At 34.3% G+C, this 15,729-nt stretch overlaps 2 protein-coding genes and 1 pseudogene across 5 annotated transcripts; 1 reads left to right on the top strand and 2 right to left on the bottom strand.

Moving 5' to 3' along the window:
- Positions 1-432: 432 nt before the first annotated feature.
- On the bottom strand, positions 433-1,186 carry LOC140982508 (zinc finger protein ZAT6-like; annotated as a pseudogene).
- Positions 1,187-3,746: 2,560 nt separating this feature from the next.
- Positions 3,747-8,435, top strand: LOC140982205 (chorismate synthase 1, chloroplastic-like). 3 transcript variants are annotated; one of them, XM_073448627.1, is made up of 11 exons: positions 3,748-3,951; positions 4,136-4,161; positions 4,260-4,322; positions 4,474-4,554; positions 5,043-5,123; positions 5,288-5,419; positions 5,498-5,600; positions 5,736-5,779; positions 5,880-5,930; positions 6,631-6,715; positions 6,872-8,430. In XM_073448627.1, the coding sequence occupies exons 1-11, from the start codon at positions 3,819-3,821 to the stop codon at positions 7,048-7,050; spliced, it is 978 nt and encodes a 325-aa protein (XP_073304728.1). In that variant the 5' UTR covers positions 3,748-3,818; the 3' UTR covers positions 7,051-8,430. The 3 variants fall into 3 exon arrangements, with proteins under 3 accessions (XP_073304730.1, XP_073304728.1, XP_073304729.1); XM_073448628.1 differs by having other exon boundaries at positions 3,813-3,951; positions 4,040-4,161; positions 6,872-8,432; XM_073448629.1 differs by lacking the exon at positions 4,474-4,554 and having other exon boundaries at positions 3,747-3,951; positions 6,872-8,435.
- Positions 8,436-10,462: 2,027 nt separating this feature from the next.
- Positions 10,463-13,974, bottom strand: LOC140983583 (pumilio homolog 11-like). Of its 2 annotated transcripts, none has more exons than XM_073450674.1 (5): positions 13,750-13,974; positions 13,496-13,658; positions 11,976-12,138; positions 11,624-11,882; positions 10,463-10,902 (listed from the first exon to the last, which is right to left on the bottom strand). In XM_073450674.1, the coding sequence occupies exons 1-3, from the start codon at positions 13,941-13,943 to the stop codon at positions 12,025-12,027; spliced, it is 471 nt and encodes a 156-aa protein (XP_073306775.1). In that variant the 5' UTR covers positions 13,944-13,974; the 3' UTR covers positions 10,463-10,902; positions 11,624-11,882; positions 11,976-12,024. The 2 variants fall into 2 exon arrangements, with proteins under 2 accessions (XP_073306775.1, XP_073306776.1); XM_073450675.1 differs by having other exon boundaries at positions 12,011-12,138.
- Between the last annotated feature and the right edge of the window lie 1,755 nt (positions 13,975-15,729).

The following is a 15,729-nucleotide window of genomic DNA, read 5'->3' as shown; positions in this document are numbered from 1 at the left end:
AAAAGACAACAAAAATGTGATTTTAGATCCAAAAATGGTTTCAAAAGTGATATAAACATAATTGCTCAAACTTCTACACATCACACATGTATTTTTACGCATAAATAACAACACAACGCATAATATGACGAGATCGATGCATAAAAAAAAGAATATACGTGCCTTTAGATATTAAAATTACCGAACCGGCGATATCGAAGCGGAGAAAGATGCGAGGTTGATCTGGGACGATCGTGGGGCGATTTTCTTTGAAGAAAACACAACAAAACCTGCTACTGTTCTTCTCAAGAACCCTAGGTTTTCTCTCTTTAAAAATCTGAAAATAAATGTGTAGGTGTGTGTTGTATGTTTTAGTTTGTGTAAAAACATGCAAGTGTGTGAGAGTGTGTGTAAGGTGTGTGTGGGTTTTTAATTAGAATAAATTACTCTAATCTAAATGATAAAATACTTTTATGTTAATCCACATTAATTTTAAACAAATTCCTAAATTAAAATAACATACACAATGCTAATTTTAAAAGTTGTCATGTGGGAAAGCGCTTGTGGCAGATCGAGCACTCGTGGGTCTTCCCGCTTCCCGCCGCGGAGTTAGTTGCGGTGGTGGCTGTGGCGGTGGTGACGGAGGTAGTCGACTGCGCATCCCCACCGCCGAGCTTGCGATGGCTGGCCTTGTGCCCCCCAAAGCTTGGTAGGACCCAAATTCCTCGTCACATACGGAACACTTGTAGACCAATTTAACCGGCTGAAGCGGTGGAGGCCGAGTCAGAGGCTGTAAGTGCTTAATAATCTGTGATGTAGCGGCAGAAGTAGAAGCGGTAGATGGTTCGCCACCACCGCGAGCGAGCATAATGAGACAAAGAGCCAAGTACTCCTCCTCCGTGGGCTCTTGACGTTCGTCGACACTGCGCGGACGCTTGGATCGCTTGCCTTTGGTCCAAGACTCAAGATAACTTAAACTGGGGTTGCTGTCGAAATGAAACGACTTGTTAGGAGCGGTGGGTGAGTTCAAAGCTTCAAGCGCCATTTCAAGATCGATCTAAAACCTAAACAAGTTTGTTTCTTGACTATAAAGAGGGAATTAAGTTTTGTTCCGGAGATGAATAACAGAAAGATGAACGAATATATTGAGCAAGAGTTTCTGTTGTATATAAAGAGCGTGAGAAAAGGGAAAAGGAGTGGGAAGATGCGTGGCAGGTGTGAGGAAAGTAAGACAGTTACACAAGCTATGTATCTTTTTGAATACTTCACTTTTTTTTCTAAAAAAATTCTGAGTGTAAGCTAGCTTTACTTATTTAGCTTATAGCCACGTGGAAGAAACGTGGAGTTTAGAGTCAGTGAAGTGTGTGGGTAGCCGACTCAGTCCAAGTCAAACGTTCCACGCGCTTCTTTCTAAAATGCTCCACTTGTACAATTGGAATCGAATATTCTATTCTAAAATATATTTTTGGCTTTTTTTTTCAACCTTTACTACAATCATCTCTCAACAGTTTTTTCAAGAGTTGGATAGAACACTTCTGCAAGTTGTAAAGGCTTAGTTTATTCTTTGTCCAAGTTCAATAAATATTTTAATTGTTTGTGAAGCTAGTTGTTCACCTTCAAACTATTTGACTGCAAAGTGTACATATCATTCAGCTCGAGTATCAGTTGCTCGAACTCCAGTATTTCATAGCAGAAACAAATGCTCGGCTCGACTAAATCGTTCACTCAACTTGCTCGATTTACTCGGTCATCATCATTATTTTCGATGATGGCTTTCGTATCCAAACTCTTTCATTCTACGCTGCATGGGAAATGTATTTCCCCAAGAGTATTTATCATTGGTCATATATTTTGACGTATATATGAGACGATTTATTTATGGTGTATAGTACAAATTAAACCTCTGCATAACATCATGAAACAATTATCATAGGTCTTTAATTTCTTTAAAGAATTTTGTTCTAGAAACNAAATATATGTATAACTCGTCAAATAATTTTTGTTTATGTTATGTAAAGATAAATTTCTGATGTATAAATTATACAGATCTCCGCTTAACAAGTCATTTTCTCATACCCAATTTTACATGAGTATCTATATGTTAGATTGAGAAACGCAAACGATCTTGATTTTGTTTAAATAGTATACAAAATATTTAGGCTAGGTGTCAAAATATTATTCGTTGCTTTGATGTATATATAACTGTGTACTGTAAAGATGCACGGTGAGGAAGAAATACAGATATCCATTTTCACCATTACATCATTTATCACGAAAGTCCAAAAGGAAAGACTTTTCACCCATAGTATAGCTAAAACAATTATGGTAAAATGAACACCAACTCGATCGCTAGTACTAATATGGATTCTCCTTAAATTTTTGAGTTATCGAGTACGTACGTTACGTACATTTTGTTCTGTTGAATGTCGCATCGCCATAATTCATTTGCACCAGCCAAATGTTATCTTAAATCAAAATAATATTGTTATTGTTGTTCTTATTATTATTGTTTGTTTTTTCAATATGTTATTGAAGGGAAAAATTATTTTGAATCTAATTGATTTAGTTTCCTATCTTAAATAATTTTTTTAATATTATCTTTCCTTGTTGATTTGATTGTATAAAATATTTATTGAAATTTTTCCTTTCTAGATGATAAGATAAGTATGATAGTGTTATCATGATATGATATAATGTTTAAAAGAAGAGTTTATTTACTAATGAAATTTTAATCTTCCTTATCTTATAGATTTGATTGTTGAAATCAAAGAATAAAAGGAGGAAGATGAGTCAGACTTCGTGATAGAAAAACAACGCAGATACATACACGCACTAGTGCACGGAAAGGATTTTTCAGAGCAAGAAATTCACGAAGTCGTTGCTGACTGAAAGAGTGGTGACCAGCGTGTTGTCTTGAATGCTGGAAACATCTGTAACGAAGTTGGCTGAAGATCGTTTTCGTGGCTCTTCTTTTGACATCACGTTTTTTGCTTTCTTGTTGACATTTTAATACTCTTGGTTATTTTAGAAAGTTTTTATTTTCTCAACGTGTTGAGAAAATTGATTTTAGTCTTAGTCACTAGTGATTGGTTTTTGTGTAAACGTTTTGGGTTTCTAGTGATTAATTTTTGCTCTGAGGCACCGCACAAGTATTTATACTTGTGCAAATTTAATCTTGTCCATCTGTTTATTTAAAGTGAATTTGTGTTACAAACTTTAATATTCCGCTGCATGTTGTCTCAAATGTTGTAACATTTGACATAACACTTAATTTTGATAAAACACAAATTTACAATTTTACATTATTGTTATAATATTAACTCTCATCTGTCGAACAATATTCCTTACAGTTATTTTATAATCCTCTTCCAAATAATTGAATGACGAGTGTCCTAACTAAACAAACATTGTACCAGCAAGTAAAGGTCCGGAATATCAAAAGTGGTATATGCATGCATATATAGGATTAACACTTGATAAATATAATGGAGTTAGATACAAAAAAAGATATATATTTTATTATATTTACTTAAAATGCTTTTGGAAAGTAATATACTTGGCTAGAAATTCCTTCATTTGAAAATATTTTGGAAACAGAATGATTAAATTAGAATTGGATTCGAACAAAGATTTAGAAAATAAAAAAATTGGAAATTTCACGATTTGTCTCTACGTTTTAATCTTTAACAAATCTAAAAAAGATTTTAGCTTGTTTTAACATTCATGGTATAATTTTCCATACATAAACGATGATCCCACCTTTTCCCTATATATATGTCTTCATCGAACAACGAAACTATCACTGGTTATCACGCACGCCTTCAAACGACGTAGGAAACATGGCCGCGTCCCTCACCAACCCTTTCCTCGGAGCTCCATATGCCTCTGCCGGATCCCTCCACTCGCCATCTCTTCTTCCGTCTCCAAACATCGTCCAGCTTCCATCTCGCAGATCCCAACTCAAACGCCTCGGTTACTAAATTACTCTGCTTTCTCGAAACTTTGATGATCCACTTTCTTGTAATTCGAAACATCGGTACCATCAAATATTCTTTTGCAGCGACCAAGTTTTAATTGGTTTAAATAGCATGAGCTCAGTTAATGCTTGTTGTATATATTCTGGAAATTGGACTAACGTTTCATCTACTTACGGCAGGGTTAACCATTGGATCTCCAATCAAGGTAAAGTCCCCAATGCGGATCAAATAAGCATAAATTGGCCGGTGTACTACTTAAGAGCTACTTTGATATTAATTTCTTATGCTATTTTTTATTTTCAGGCCTACAGTGAAACTTCCCAAGCTTGTAGACCATCTCGTGCGTATAGCTTGAGATCAATGCAGGTAGCATGTCTTCCAATCAAGTAGTGTTAGTGTTAATTTGGCAGTGCTCGAAAAGTTATTTAATCTTCTGGTATATGCTTCACGAATGATTCATAAGTCTTACCTCTTACTCAACGTCTTGGTTTACTTTACTGTGTCCCTCAAAATTCAGGGTGGTGAGATATCTGGATCTGCAAAAGTGGCCGGTGGAGTTCTCGCCGAGCATCTCTTAAAAAAGTATGCAGGAACTGAAGTAAGTTTTGCATTTGAACACAAGATTAGTAGCAGGAATATGTATATACATATATAAATATGATATTATTGAACTTTTATGCATTCACATTTAGCTGTTTACTCTATGTTTTTATAGAGCCCGTGCATTATTTTTCACATACCTTTTCAACATTTTCATGGTATAGTGGTTTTCTACTAGCCTCTTTTGAGTGGTAATGATTGAATGATATTGATCACTTGACTCCAATATCTTTCATGTTGAGAAATTTATTTGGACATCACAAGTTGTGTGTAAAAATCGAAAATAATTTATTCGTGTGCTAGTTATATTCAACGTTAATTTCTGTCTTTATTTTTCTTGTTCTTATTATTGGTTTCCTAATCCCAAGAAAATACATTAATTAATGAAATTAACAATACTATAGAGATATATGAAAATGCTTATTTGATTATGCAACTAAGTTTTTTTCTTGTCTGACCGTTTTTGTTATGATGTTTTTTCTTTAGGTTCTTGCTTATGTTTCACAAGTGCACAAAGTTGTACTTCCTGAAAGTGTGGTTGATCATGAAACCTTGACACATTGCCAGGTATAAATATATATATATGGACATACTCGGCAGATGTTTTGTTTCTCCATCTTGCCTATTAGCCTATAGAGTACTTATATTTTATGCCTAGCTTGTATTTTCATATGATCATCTCTTGGACAATCTTGGTGCAGTAATGTTTCTTGTCATCAAAATCTTGCCAGATAAAAGGTAGTACTATAAGGTGCCCAAATCCAGAGTATGAGCAGAAAATGATTGCTGCCATTAATGCTGTTAGAGTGAGAGGTGATTCTGTTGGAGGCACGGTCACCTGCATTGTCAGGAATTTTCCACGGGTAACGCTTTATCCTCAACCCTATCAAATTTTAGATTTTTTATATATGAATCCTCTTAACGCATGTTTATCCTTTTAGAGTCGTGGATCTAAGGCCTTTCAAGAAATTGCAGCAGTGCTGGCCAAAGGTGTTATGAGTATTTCTTTAACAGAGGGTTTTGAAATTGGCAGAGGATTCACAGGTGTGAAATCTTACGTGTTTTGGATTTAAATTCCTTTTGATGTCCGGATGATTGCTTTCAATTGTTTTGTAAATTATTCAACTTAGCTAAGCGCATGCATTAAAATTTAATATTCTTTCATGGAAACTCTACCAGGCAGTGAGTATAGCGATAAGTCTGGCCAATCTGGTGGGATACAGGTATTGATTTTTTTTTTAAAAAAAATTGAGAACCACATGTATAGGGTTACATATCAGCTTTCAAAGTTTGCTATTTTTAATGATTCCTATACATGTTCAGGGTGGGATCATTAAAATGAGAATAGCTGTCAGGCCAAAAATCCTAAGCTATGTATGTCATCTCTCTTTCTCTCTTAAAGATTTTTTCCTTTGCACACTTGTTTCTGAAGTTTTTTCTCGGAAATTTAGAATTCTTGAACAGTTTATATCACTAGACACTAGATTGCATTGCTTGGTGGGTCAAAATGACCGAGCCAAGATGATGAAGTGAGCTTTGCCTGCTCGTGCTCTTTTAGATATCCAAAATTTATTAGGCATCGGCAGTCTTACCCAAAAATAACTATGAGTTGGTATTCTTCATAAATAAACAGAGTGAATTGCATAAATAGGTTGGAGAAGAATCAGGACAAAGGTAGCAGGCTGCAACTCTAGCTTTTTTTCCAATTATCATGTCAAATTTTGTTGTAAATCATTGGCTTTGCCAACGAACGTCACCGATTGCCATTTAAACGAATTGTATCTAATAAATATTGAACGTCGATCAACTCCAGGTGGGTATGACCATATTAACGTGATACTTTTTAAATGAAAAGATCTATTATGTCAAAGAAAAAACAAAATTGTGTCACTCTCTCTCAGTTTAACTGGAATCAGGTTCTATCCAAAGCAACCTTTATTGTGCAATTCTCTCATTAAAAAGTTTTTGAAATTTCTCGCCTGTCGAGGCTTGTCCCATGCAAATTTGAAAACCACAATTTCTTGAACATATGCTTGATTCTTTTTTAGTGATATCTTGTGTTACATTTATGCAGATGGTGAAGAATACCGTGAGTAGGGACAAACACATGGTGGAACCCACAACTGGAGAAGACCATGATTTTTGTGTTGTTCCTGGAGGTTGTTCACTATGCTTCAATATTTTTTTTTCCAAATCATGTTTGTTTTAACCAAGAAGGGTTCCCTCTTATTTACTTCAACTCTGGTCGTGCCAAAGTTGAACTTGAACTTTTCCTTGATTCTCACACATGGCTTTTCTATGTACTCATAACGCAGTTGCTGCTATGGTGGAAGTAATGGTTGCACGAGAGCTTCTTTGCAAATTACTTGCAGAAGGTGCGCCAACTAATGCTGCGTCGCACGTACCCCTCAAATCGCCCAAAAGTGCAGAAACAGCGATACCCCTTGAAAGATCTCTTGACTGCTTTGCTGCTGTGTTTTGCTCCTTAGTGTAAGGTGACTTTAAGTTGTTTTCCGGTGCGTCTATACTGCACTTGACTGTATTTTTGTTCCAAATTTTCACGATTAAAGTAAGATTATAATTAATCGGTTGTTTCCCAATGGGTGTAATCGTTTGGTGTCTGAAATTTTCACAAAACGTAATTGGAGCATCATTGGTATCAAATGTACATGATTTTTGGTGGAATGATTAGGAGCATTAGGCGCTGCAGATTTCTTTGGGTGGTCGGATTTCACACCGGGAAGGATAAAGATGACTATTGTTAGATAGCTCAAACCACATTCTAATATTTTTAAACTAAATGCGAATGTGATCGGAGCTCGCTTGTGGCTCTTTAATCTTGGCTATTAGTGAGTTTATAGGAGCAGGGACTAACGTAAAGCCAAGGCGGAGCTAATGGCAATTGGGTACGTACTTACATCTTGTTCGATCCCTAGTAATAACGCGGATGTTCCTTTAACTTTTGAGTTATCGAGTACGTACGTACATCTTGTTCGATCATTGTCGAATCGCCAGAATTCATTTTCACCAGCAAAATGTTATCTTAAATTAAATAAGCATTTACATTGCTCAAAAATAGTAATCTTCACCGTAGCTTATATTATATTAATGACTTGCAATATTATGGCGATCTACTTAATCTACTCGCCATGCAAAATCACAAATCATATTTTTTTATATACCAGGGGATAGCCCACGTACCACTTCCTCCTTCAAAGCCGAGAAAAATCCCTGCTTTCTCTCCATAGTCGCAGCAATCTTACAGAACGGTCCTTGTTGCCAAGTGGAGAAAATAAAAGGCAGAGTGAGTGAAGAAGGGAAACGAGAAAAGAAAAATGGGAGTAGCAGCTGGGATGGTTTACATATAGTTTGTACACTCACTCAGCAAAAGAAAAAAGAGGAAAAGGGAGCGAATTGCTCACGTTTAGAAGAAGTAAAACATTTTCTTTCGTCCTCCAATTGTGTATATATATACACTTCATAAAAATGTACGTACTATATTGGGGCAAAAAAATTTTGGAATTGCCCACCCCAGGCGCCCCTCCACCGTCGCCACAAGCTTGTGGAGAGAGGCAAATCACGGTGATCGAAACGTCTCTCAGATTCTGTTTATCCAAGTAGAATGAATCTCTCAGAGGACTCGAACATCGGTTATTGGGTCAAATCTGCCACCCGAGTACCAACTCGGCTACACCTACGGGTCAAAAATTACTTACTATATACATACACACTAAAAGTGGATTTGATTTAAAAGCAGAAGCTTTAATCTTTTCTTTGTAATTTTTTTTTAAAATTAGAAGTCAAACATTTTCCAGTACAACAAAAGTTATATTTTTTAAGTGTAGTTGATAATTAGAGTTTCTATGTTTTTTTTTGATAAATTATATTTTCTCTGTTTTTATTCTTCGATATATGTTAAGAGAATAATAGGCTAATACAATAATGTGGTGACTACATTAGGCAAACTCGCCTATTTCATCAACTTGAAAAACTCTTTTGGATCGCGATTAAGGTACACAAAGAATGGAGAGAATGTTGAATGTATCTTGTAACATAAACTAAAAAATTTGGGATAATTAAACAGCTCACTCATACTAGCAAGTCAAAACTAATTTAGACTTTGACTTTGTAGCCAAAATAGAATAGAAGTTTAATTGTTTCTCCACTCGAGTGACGATCACTTGCTGCATGACTACAATTAATACTCTCATACGTTACCTTGGTTAATTCATATCATTTGGATTTGGTCATTTTATTATTCTTTATCTTTTCTATTGGAGTAAAAAAAATCCAAACGATGCACCAATTTTATAGACAAACCATTTTTATCGGTCAGATGCACAAACAAGCATAAATTTATGAAACATATGATTATTGTATTATTAGAACTAATGAAGTATGGGATTTGTGTTTACATTCTATATTTGAAGGAAAATGATTGTTTACTTGAGAAAGTTATTCAAGTTTAGAAAAGGTGCGACATAATTTTCTAGTGAAAATGACACTGGCTTTTGAGCTACAAAGTTAAACCTGTAGAATTGGTTGTCGGTTTTGACGTTTTTTTAAAAAAAAAGTTATTGTATCAGTGAGTGCGATTTCACTTGGTGAGAAAATATTATGATTTACAAGAATCCAACTCACTTATATGTGGCTAGCGTGAACTCGCCCAGTGCGACTGATGTGTATAATATGACTTCCTTGTTATTATTACGTATCAAAAAATAATGGATATGAAATTTCATATTATCAAATCTATCCTTTAAAAACTTTCATGTATGACTATTTTATATATTCATTAAAAAAAAATCCCTAATAGAGAAAAGCAAGAGACCATCTTTCAATTATCGAATCCATATCATGTACGAGGATTTTCATTGCCCGTGAATACACTTTCAGAGTCAATTTTATGGAATTATTATTACCTTAATTAGTCTATAGAGATAATAGAGTTATAGCTATAATTTTAATTTATATATACGATTAAAAAAATTGGAGAGTACGATATGATAGTAAAATAGGACTTTGTTTATACTATGTTGGGAGTAACTCCATATGTATTTTATACAAGACGTTCATATGATCGTCTGAATTCAACATAAAATATCAAGATCCAAAAGATAATTTAATTATATATGTGCAACACATTCGATATATCATAAATCTTCTTACTAGATAAGAAATGAAGTCAAAGCCAAACGGGTAACATACATACTATGTAATAAAAGGCTCACATGCACTCTCTCTTGTCGATAGCCAAAGCATTATCCCATTATTATCATATCTACAAATGCTTCTTGGTCCTTGTTATTCTTTTATTTTGGATGAATATATCAAAATGGATCAATGAGACCGGGAAAATATCAAGATCGTCCTATGTACATATATACATAAAGGAGCAAAGGTAAATAAAAGATTATGATAGTCGTGACTGTGGTGGCGCAAATGGCGGTGGATAACTTGCAAATTTGTTTCACCAAATGCTTATAATTTAGTGATGGAAATTAAATAGCTTTGACAAAATTACGGTAATTGAAATTATTAAATTGTATAGTCAAATTATATAACTGTCACAATAAATTTATGTAGTGTGGAAACGTGGGTATATGGGTTATTTAAGGAAAATGTACTTGTTAAAATAATCATAAATGGCCATACTTGAAAAACTATATATAAATTGGACTTTTTTTAATTAATGTGTATAATTTATTCACAAATGAAAGTGTAAATACAATACATAAGAACATATACACAAGCTGATGATACGAAGATTTCCAATTCCATATGTTCGGCATTAATAAGATAACACCTATAATGGTATAAAAATTTGTCAATATTATTGCTCCTAAGTCAGTGAAATATCCATTCAAAAAGATATTCATAATATTGTGTGGGACAAGTCGCAAGAAAACTAAAAAATATTATCATGTCTCACACGATTCTAACATCTTCCAATTTTAAACTTTTACAAAAGTGACCATCAAATTAATATCCTAAGATAAAATTCACAATCATGCATGCAATTCAGCCATCAAACATACAACATCAAATAAACAACATTCTAGGTTTCTCTACATTGATAAGTTAAGTCATAAATGTGCGGTAACGAAAATAACATGAAACAACTGGCCACCTCCTGATGCTTCTACCTTCATAAAAAGGTTTTGAACTCATGAAAATAAACAAATCCGAACCTGCCTCCAACTTCTGACATCTTTTTACACACATACTATGCATTATGTTGCTTCCGCTTTTCCAGATATTCAAGGATCTTTCTTCCGTAGAGAATGCTTTGCATGGATGCTGCATTCATTTGGATCAATTTCCTCAGAGCATCATGGGCGTGTCCCTACTCTTGCACAATAAGAAGTAATATATAACATAAACTCAAAGCTCAAGCTAAATCTTCCCAGATCAAACAGTGAAACGTTTATTGGTATACGTTAACAAGAACAGAGAAAATTTGTCTCGAAAGATCATAAACCAACTACAAGGACAGTAACTGGATCCACCCAAATGTGAAGCAAACTAGATACGACCGGATTATTTTGCTACCCTCGAGATTTCTTTTGTTCTAATGATGCTTAAAGTCTTAATCCATTTGCAATTTGTTGGATGCCATCTGAACGAAAATCTCCAGTTAAAGTAGCAGATACCATTCCGGTATACATAATAATACACTGTAAAAAGTAAAAACTAAAAAGAACCTCCGCAAGTTAGTCTTTGACATATTACGAGCATAATTTTTTAATTTTATATAAACTATCTGATAATTATAACATTAAATTGGTGATTGATAAAAAAATTACTGATGGGATAAGCTTGTTATCTCTAATTCAAGCAATACTTGAGACTTTGAATGAGCTCGTAGAACTTAAGCTAGAGCTTGTAAATATTTACGGCGTTGACTCGAGCTTAACTAGATCAATCTATAGTAGCACAATCAATGATAATTTCAACATTTAAACTTTGGGTGGTTGCTGCAGATAAACTAAAAATGTTCACATTACAAGAGATAAATCATTATGTTCTCAAAAAACTGTCAATTAAAGGAAATTAGATCATCTAACCTTAGAATTTTTTAAGGCTGATTGAATGACGAAATTCCCAAAAGGATCCACTAGAAGCTTTGTCGCATAGGGACTCATTAAAAGCTCCATTGTTATTGAAGCAGCATGCATTTGTCCATAATGAAATAAAATTTTTTCCACAACATTACTAGCATATTTGTTGCACGAGAGAGATGCAAAATATCCTTGGAACCGTTTATAAAGATCTGCTGCGACTTCAGGTATCCTCATTCCAAGAAGGTGTTGCACCACATAGTTGCTAGACATGGTTGAAGAATATAGTATCAGACATTGTAACAAAAAATAAAACTTGGGATACATAGAATAAGCAAAGGTGTTTTTGGCATCAAACCCAAAGGGATCTCCAGCCAAATGCACGGCATTAACTATTATCTCACTAATCAACCGATCTCTAGCTTGTCCATGATGGTTTTCCACGCATGACTGAAGCACGCAACACCACTTCTGTTGGTTGCTAGTTTTAAGCAGTTGTCTGCTATCTCATTTAAAAGATGCTGCCAAGTGAAATCCAATGTTCAATTGCTGATCCAGCTGATCGAAATAAGTTATGCCAATACTAGCGGTTTTGAAATACAAATCTTGGAAAGGAGAAAAATGATATCAAGTAATTATATGCAAATCAGGAAGTCAACAATGATGCCTGGGTACCTTGTGATATACGTGGACAGCTTTGTTTCCATTATATGCACACTTTTTCATCAAAAAAATCAAAACTTTTGATGGCACATGGTTATACAGCAATATCTGTTCACCTACTAAGGCCATGCAACCAACTTTTTTTGTAGCACAAGAGGTCACGAGATAACAGTTTTCCACATCAAACATGTAAGGAAAATTCAGGTTGTAAGCTTTAAATAAGAAACAAATATTAGAAGTTGTGACTATTAGAGTTAAATGATATACAGAGTAAATTCTTACATGTGTGGAAGCTGTTAACAAAAGTATTCATGAATAAGAGCCATTTAAAATCCAGCTGTCAGTGGAATGGCACTCTTCGATGCCCGATGGTGTAACGGAAATGAATAAATTACAAGTTGAAAAAATATTTCCGTAAGATTAAAATTTCACTTTTACCCACAAAAATCTAGTCTCGGGTCACTAGTAACGGGTTCAGACTATCACATCCAATGGGCTGCGAAGCATGACAAGCCATGCTTTCCTTCAACAGTTTTTATCAAGTATTTAATTTGTGGGATAAAAAGGTATTACGGACTGGCCATGCTCCATTTGGAATACATTAGAGACATCTCACAATAAATTTTATAGTTTCATTAAGATGAAAATCAGAACCATGAAAGTTGTTTACTACCTTCAAGCAAGATATTTGAGAAGTCACAAAGGCTAAAAAGGCAATAAAACGAGGATTTGTGAGATACTTTACTTTCAACGGACAATCATTTTCATGAAACTAAAAAGAAACAAAAGTTAAATAATCACCAAAATTGACATTGTCATCAATAAAATCAAATAATTCAGAATCACCAAATTTTTGCAAATGAAGTTTGAAGGCGTGACAGATTGTAGGAAATTCCAAAACAAATTAAGCTATACTCTGGCTAGTAAATGAATCACATATAATAATCTGCATATGCCAATGAATACTTAAAAAAACAAAAGCGACTCCATGATTGAGCACCACCAATATTCACCACATATCGATATAAGTTTTAAACACACGTCTATCCTCCATTCTTATAGTCTATTGACATTATATGAGAAATTAAAGCACCAATCATTGACTTAACTAAGGATTGTCAAATCAACATGTGAAACTTGCTAATCTCATCTTAGAAAGGCAGAGTATTTGCTTACTAATACAAGGAAATAAATTCACGTAACATTGCTTATCACCTCATTATATTCTCCAGAGAAGTATTTTACACAGTATATGATAACATGCTGGCCACTGGGGTCATTAGCCAAAGCAATAGCAGCAGGGCTTAGAGCAGACATTAGCAACGAAATTTGCTGCGGCTCGGTTAGCTTCTCTAATATCATGTTCATTGCTTTAGCCCTGAAGAACCAACCGCACTCCATATAAAAAATATACACCACAATAGCATCCGTAAAAACTTAACAAGTTCAAAAAATTTACGGGTTAATACCCGTATGAGTTGACGCAAACATTGACGAGCTTAAACGGGACCTTTGTGAGGGCCAAAATGATCCTAGTCCTCTGTTCTTCATTGCAAAACACAAAAAGTTTCTCAAAAAATTGACTTCCAGACTGATTTTTCATCAGCTCGTATAAAAATTCCATCACTTTAGATAGAACAGTCTCAATTTCTCGCTCATTCATGCCCTCCAATTTCAACTTCAAAATATCACTCCATATCTGATCTCTTGCTAATGGGACAATTTTACCCCTCAAGTTTTCCAGAGTCAATTGTTGCTGCCTTTGGTTCAAATTTTGTTTATTGTACACACTAGATCTGGGACTACAAAAGTTATTTAATTTATGATCGTCAAAACTACCGGGTAATGAAAAATTGCCTTGTTCTGGAGAGGGTGAAAATGGCAAACCGAAATCGGCTTTTCTCGACAATTGTTGCTTGCCATGCAAGTAACAGAACTCATAACTGTGAGAAGCAGCATCAGGAAAATGCCGTCTGTCATGATACATCGATTTTAGCGGATGGTCACCTGCATCAAAGAACGGGCCACTACCATAAAAACCTGTTCTTTGCGGGCCCACAAGGAGATCTTGGCGGGCCCCAAGAAATGAAGACCCATTGGTCCCACCATTGTTACTACTGTGAGCCCAAGCCCGGAATGCAAGCTGTTGATTTTCTCCGAAAAACGTCGTTAAAGGAACAGAGTTATCCGATGAAACGCCATTATGGGTAGCCAGAGGGCCAAGAGACGACAGCATTTGACCATGAGATCGAAAATCTGGGGACACAGTCAGGTTTGAAAAGGCTGATTCGATTGCAACATCGGAATTTGTGATCAAAGGATTCTGTGTGAGAGTTTCTGGGAAATGGGAGTGCAAATACGGGTGGAGGAGATGATGTTCCGGCGGCTGAGACGGCGGAGGATAAAGGTTTTGAGGGATTTTTCGCTCCATCTCCTCAACGAACCCAAGCGTATCCATGTGATACTCAGAATTAGAAAGGGTTTTATTTGGGGGTTTTCTTTAATAAAACGTAGAAAAACAATAGACTCAGTATTTATCTAAACAAATTGACCAGATACATAAATGGGAAAGTAGCTCTTTTTATCCCTAAATTTAATTTATTTTTTATTTTGATTCAATTTATTTTATTTTGTATTTTGATTGATTAATTACTCGAAGTTTGATTTTTTTTTTTTTTCAATTAACTTTGATTTTTATTTTTTAAAATTTTATTTGACCGTAGTGCTGACATAATATGATAAATTATTGATGTGTCTACCATCATATTAATATTTAGTTATAAACTAAAATTTAGTGCATCAAAAATAAAATTTGACAAATTAGTTGGAAAAAATTTAATTTCCCTAAATAAATAATCTTTAAGATATAAATAAAGTTACTTGAAAAGGTTTGAGACGAAATAACAACCATTTTTTGTCATTTGACGGAAAATTTATTTTTAGCATGAAAATAAATAGTTATATTATAGCTATCCCATTTAATTATTGCATCAATCTACCATTAATTTCAGTCAAACATACAAATATATATCAATGATCGATTCAAGCAACTGTCTCTTTAAAAAAAAATAAAACAACTTATAACAATTTAATTCGAATATTTTATATCGTAAAACAATTTAACTGTTGTTATCGATCGATGCCCATGTGGATTTTAGATATTTAATTATTGTTCTAAAATAATTGTTACTATTTTTCAGTTTTTGTTTATAGAACTGATCTCGATCGTTTAGCATGAATATTCTTATTTGTACTGAAAAATTAATCCAAATCGAGCAAAATAGATTATATACTGAAAAGTTTTTACCATTTATTTGAGACAAAAATCTTATTAATTTAAAGATAATAGAAAGTTTTACCCGTTGAAAATATTTGGTATATTTATTTTATTTTTATTTTTATTTTTAAAAAAGAAGAGAAGACATGCTCACATGCAATAAAAGGGATCA

This window comes from Primulina huaijiensis, chromosome 8, assembly GCF_012295235.1.
Source record: "Primulina huaijiensis isolate GDHJ02 chromosome 8, ASM1229523v2, whole genome shotgun sequence".
NCBI classification, from domain to species: Eukaryota; Viridiplantae; Streptophyta; class Magnoliopsida; order Lamiales; family Gesneriaceae; genus Primulina; species Primulina huaijiensis.
This window is presented reverse-complemented; position numbering and strand designations above follow the sequence as displayed.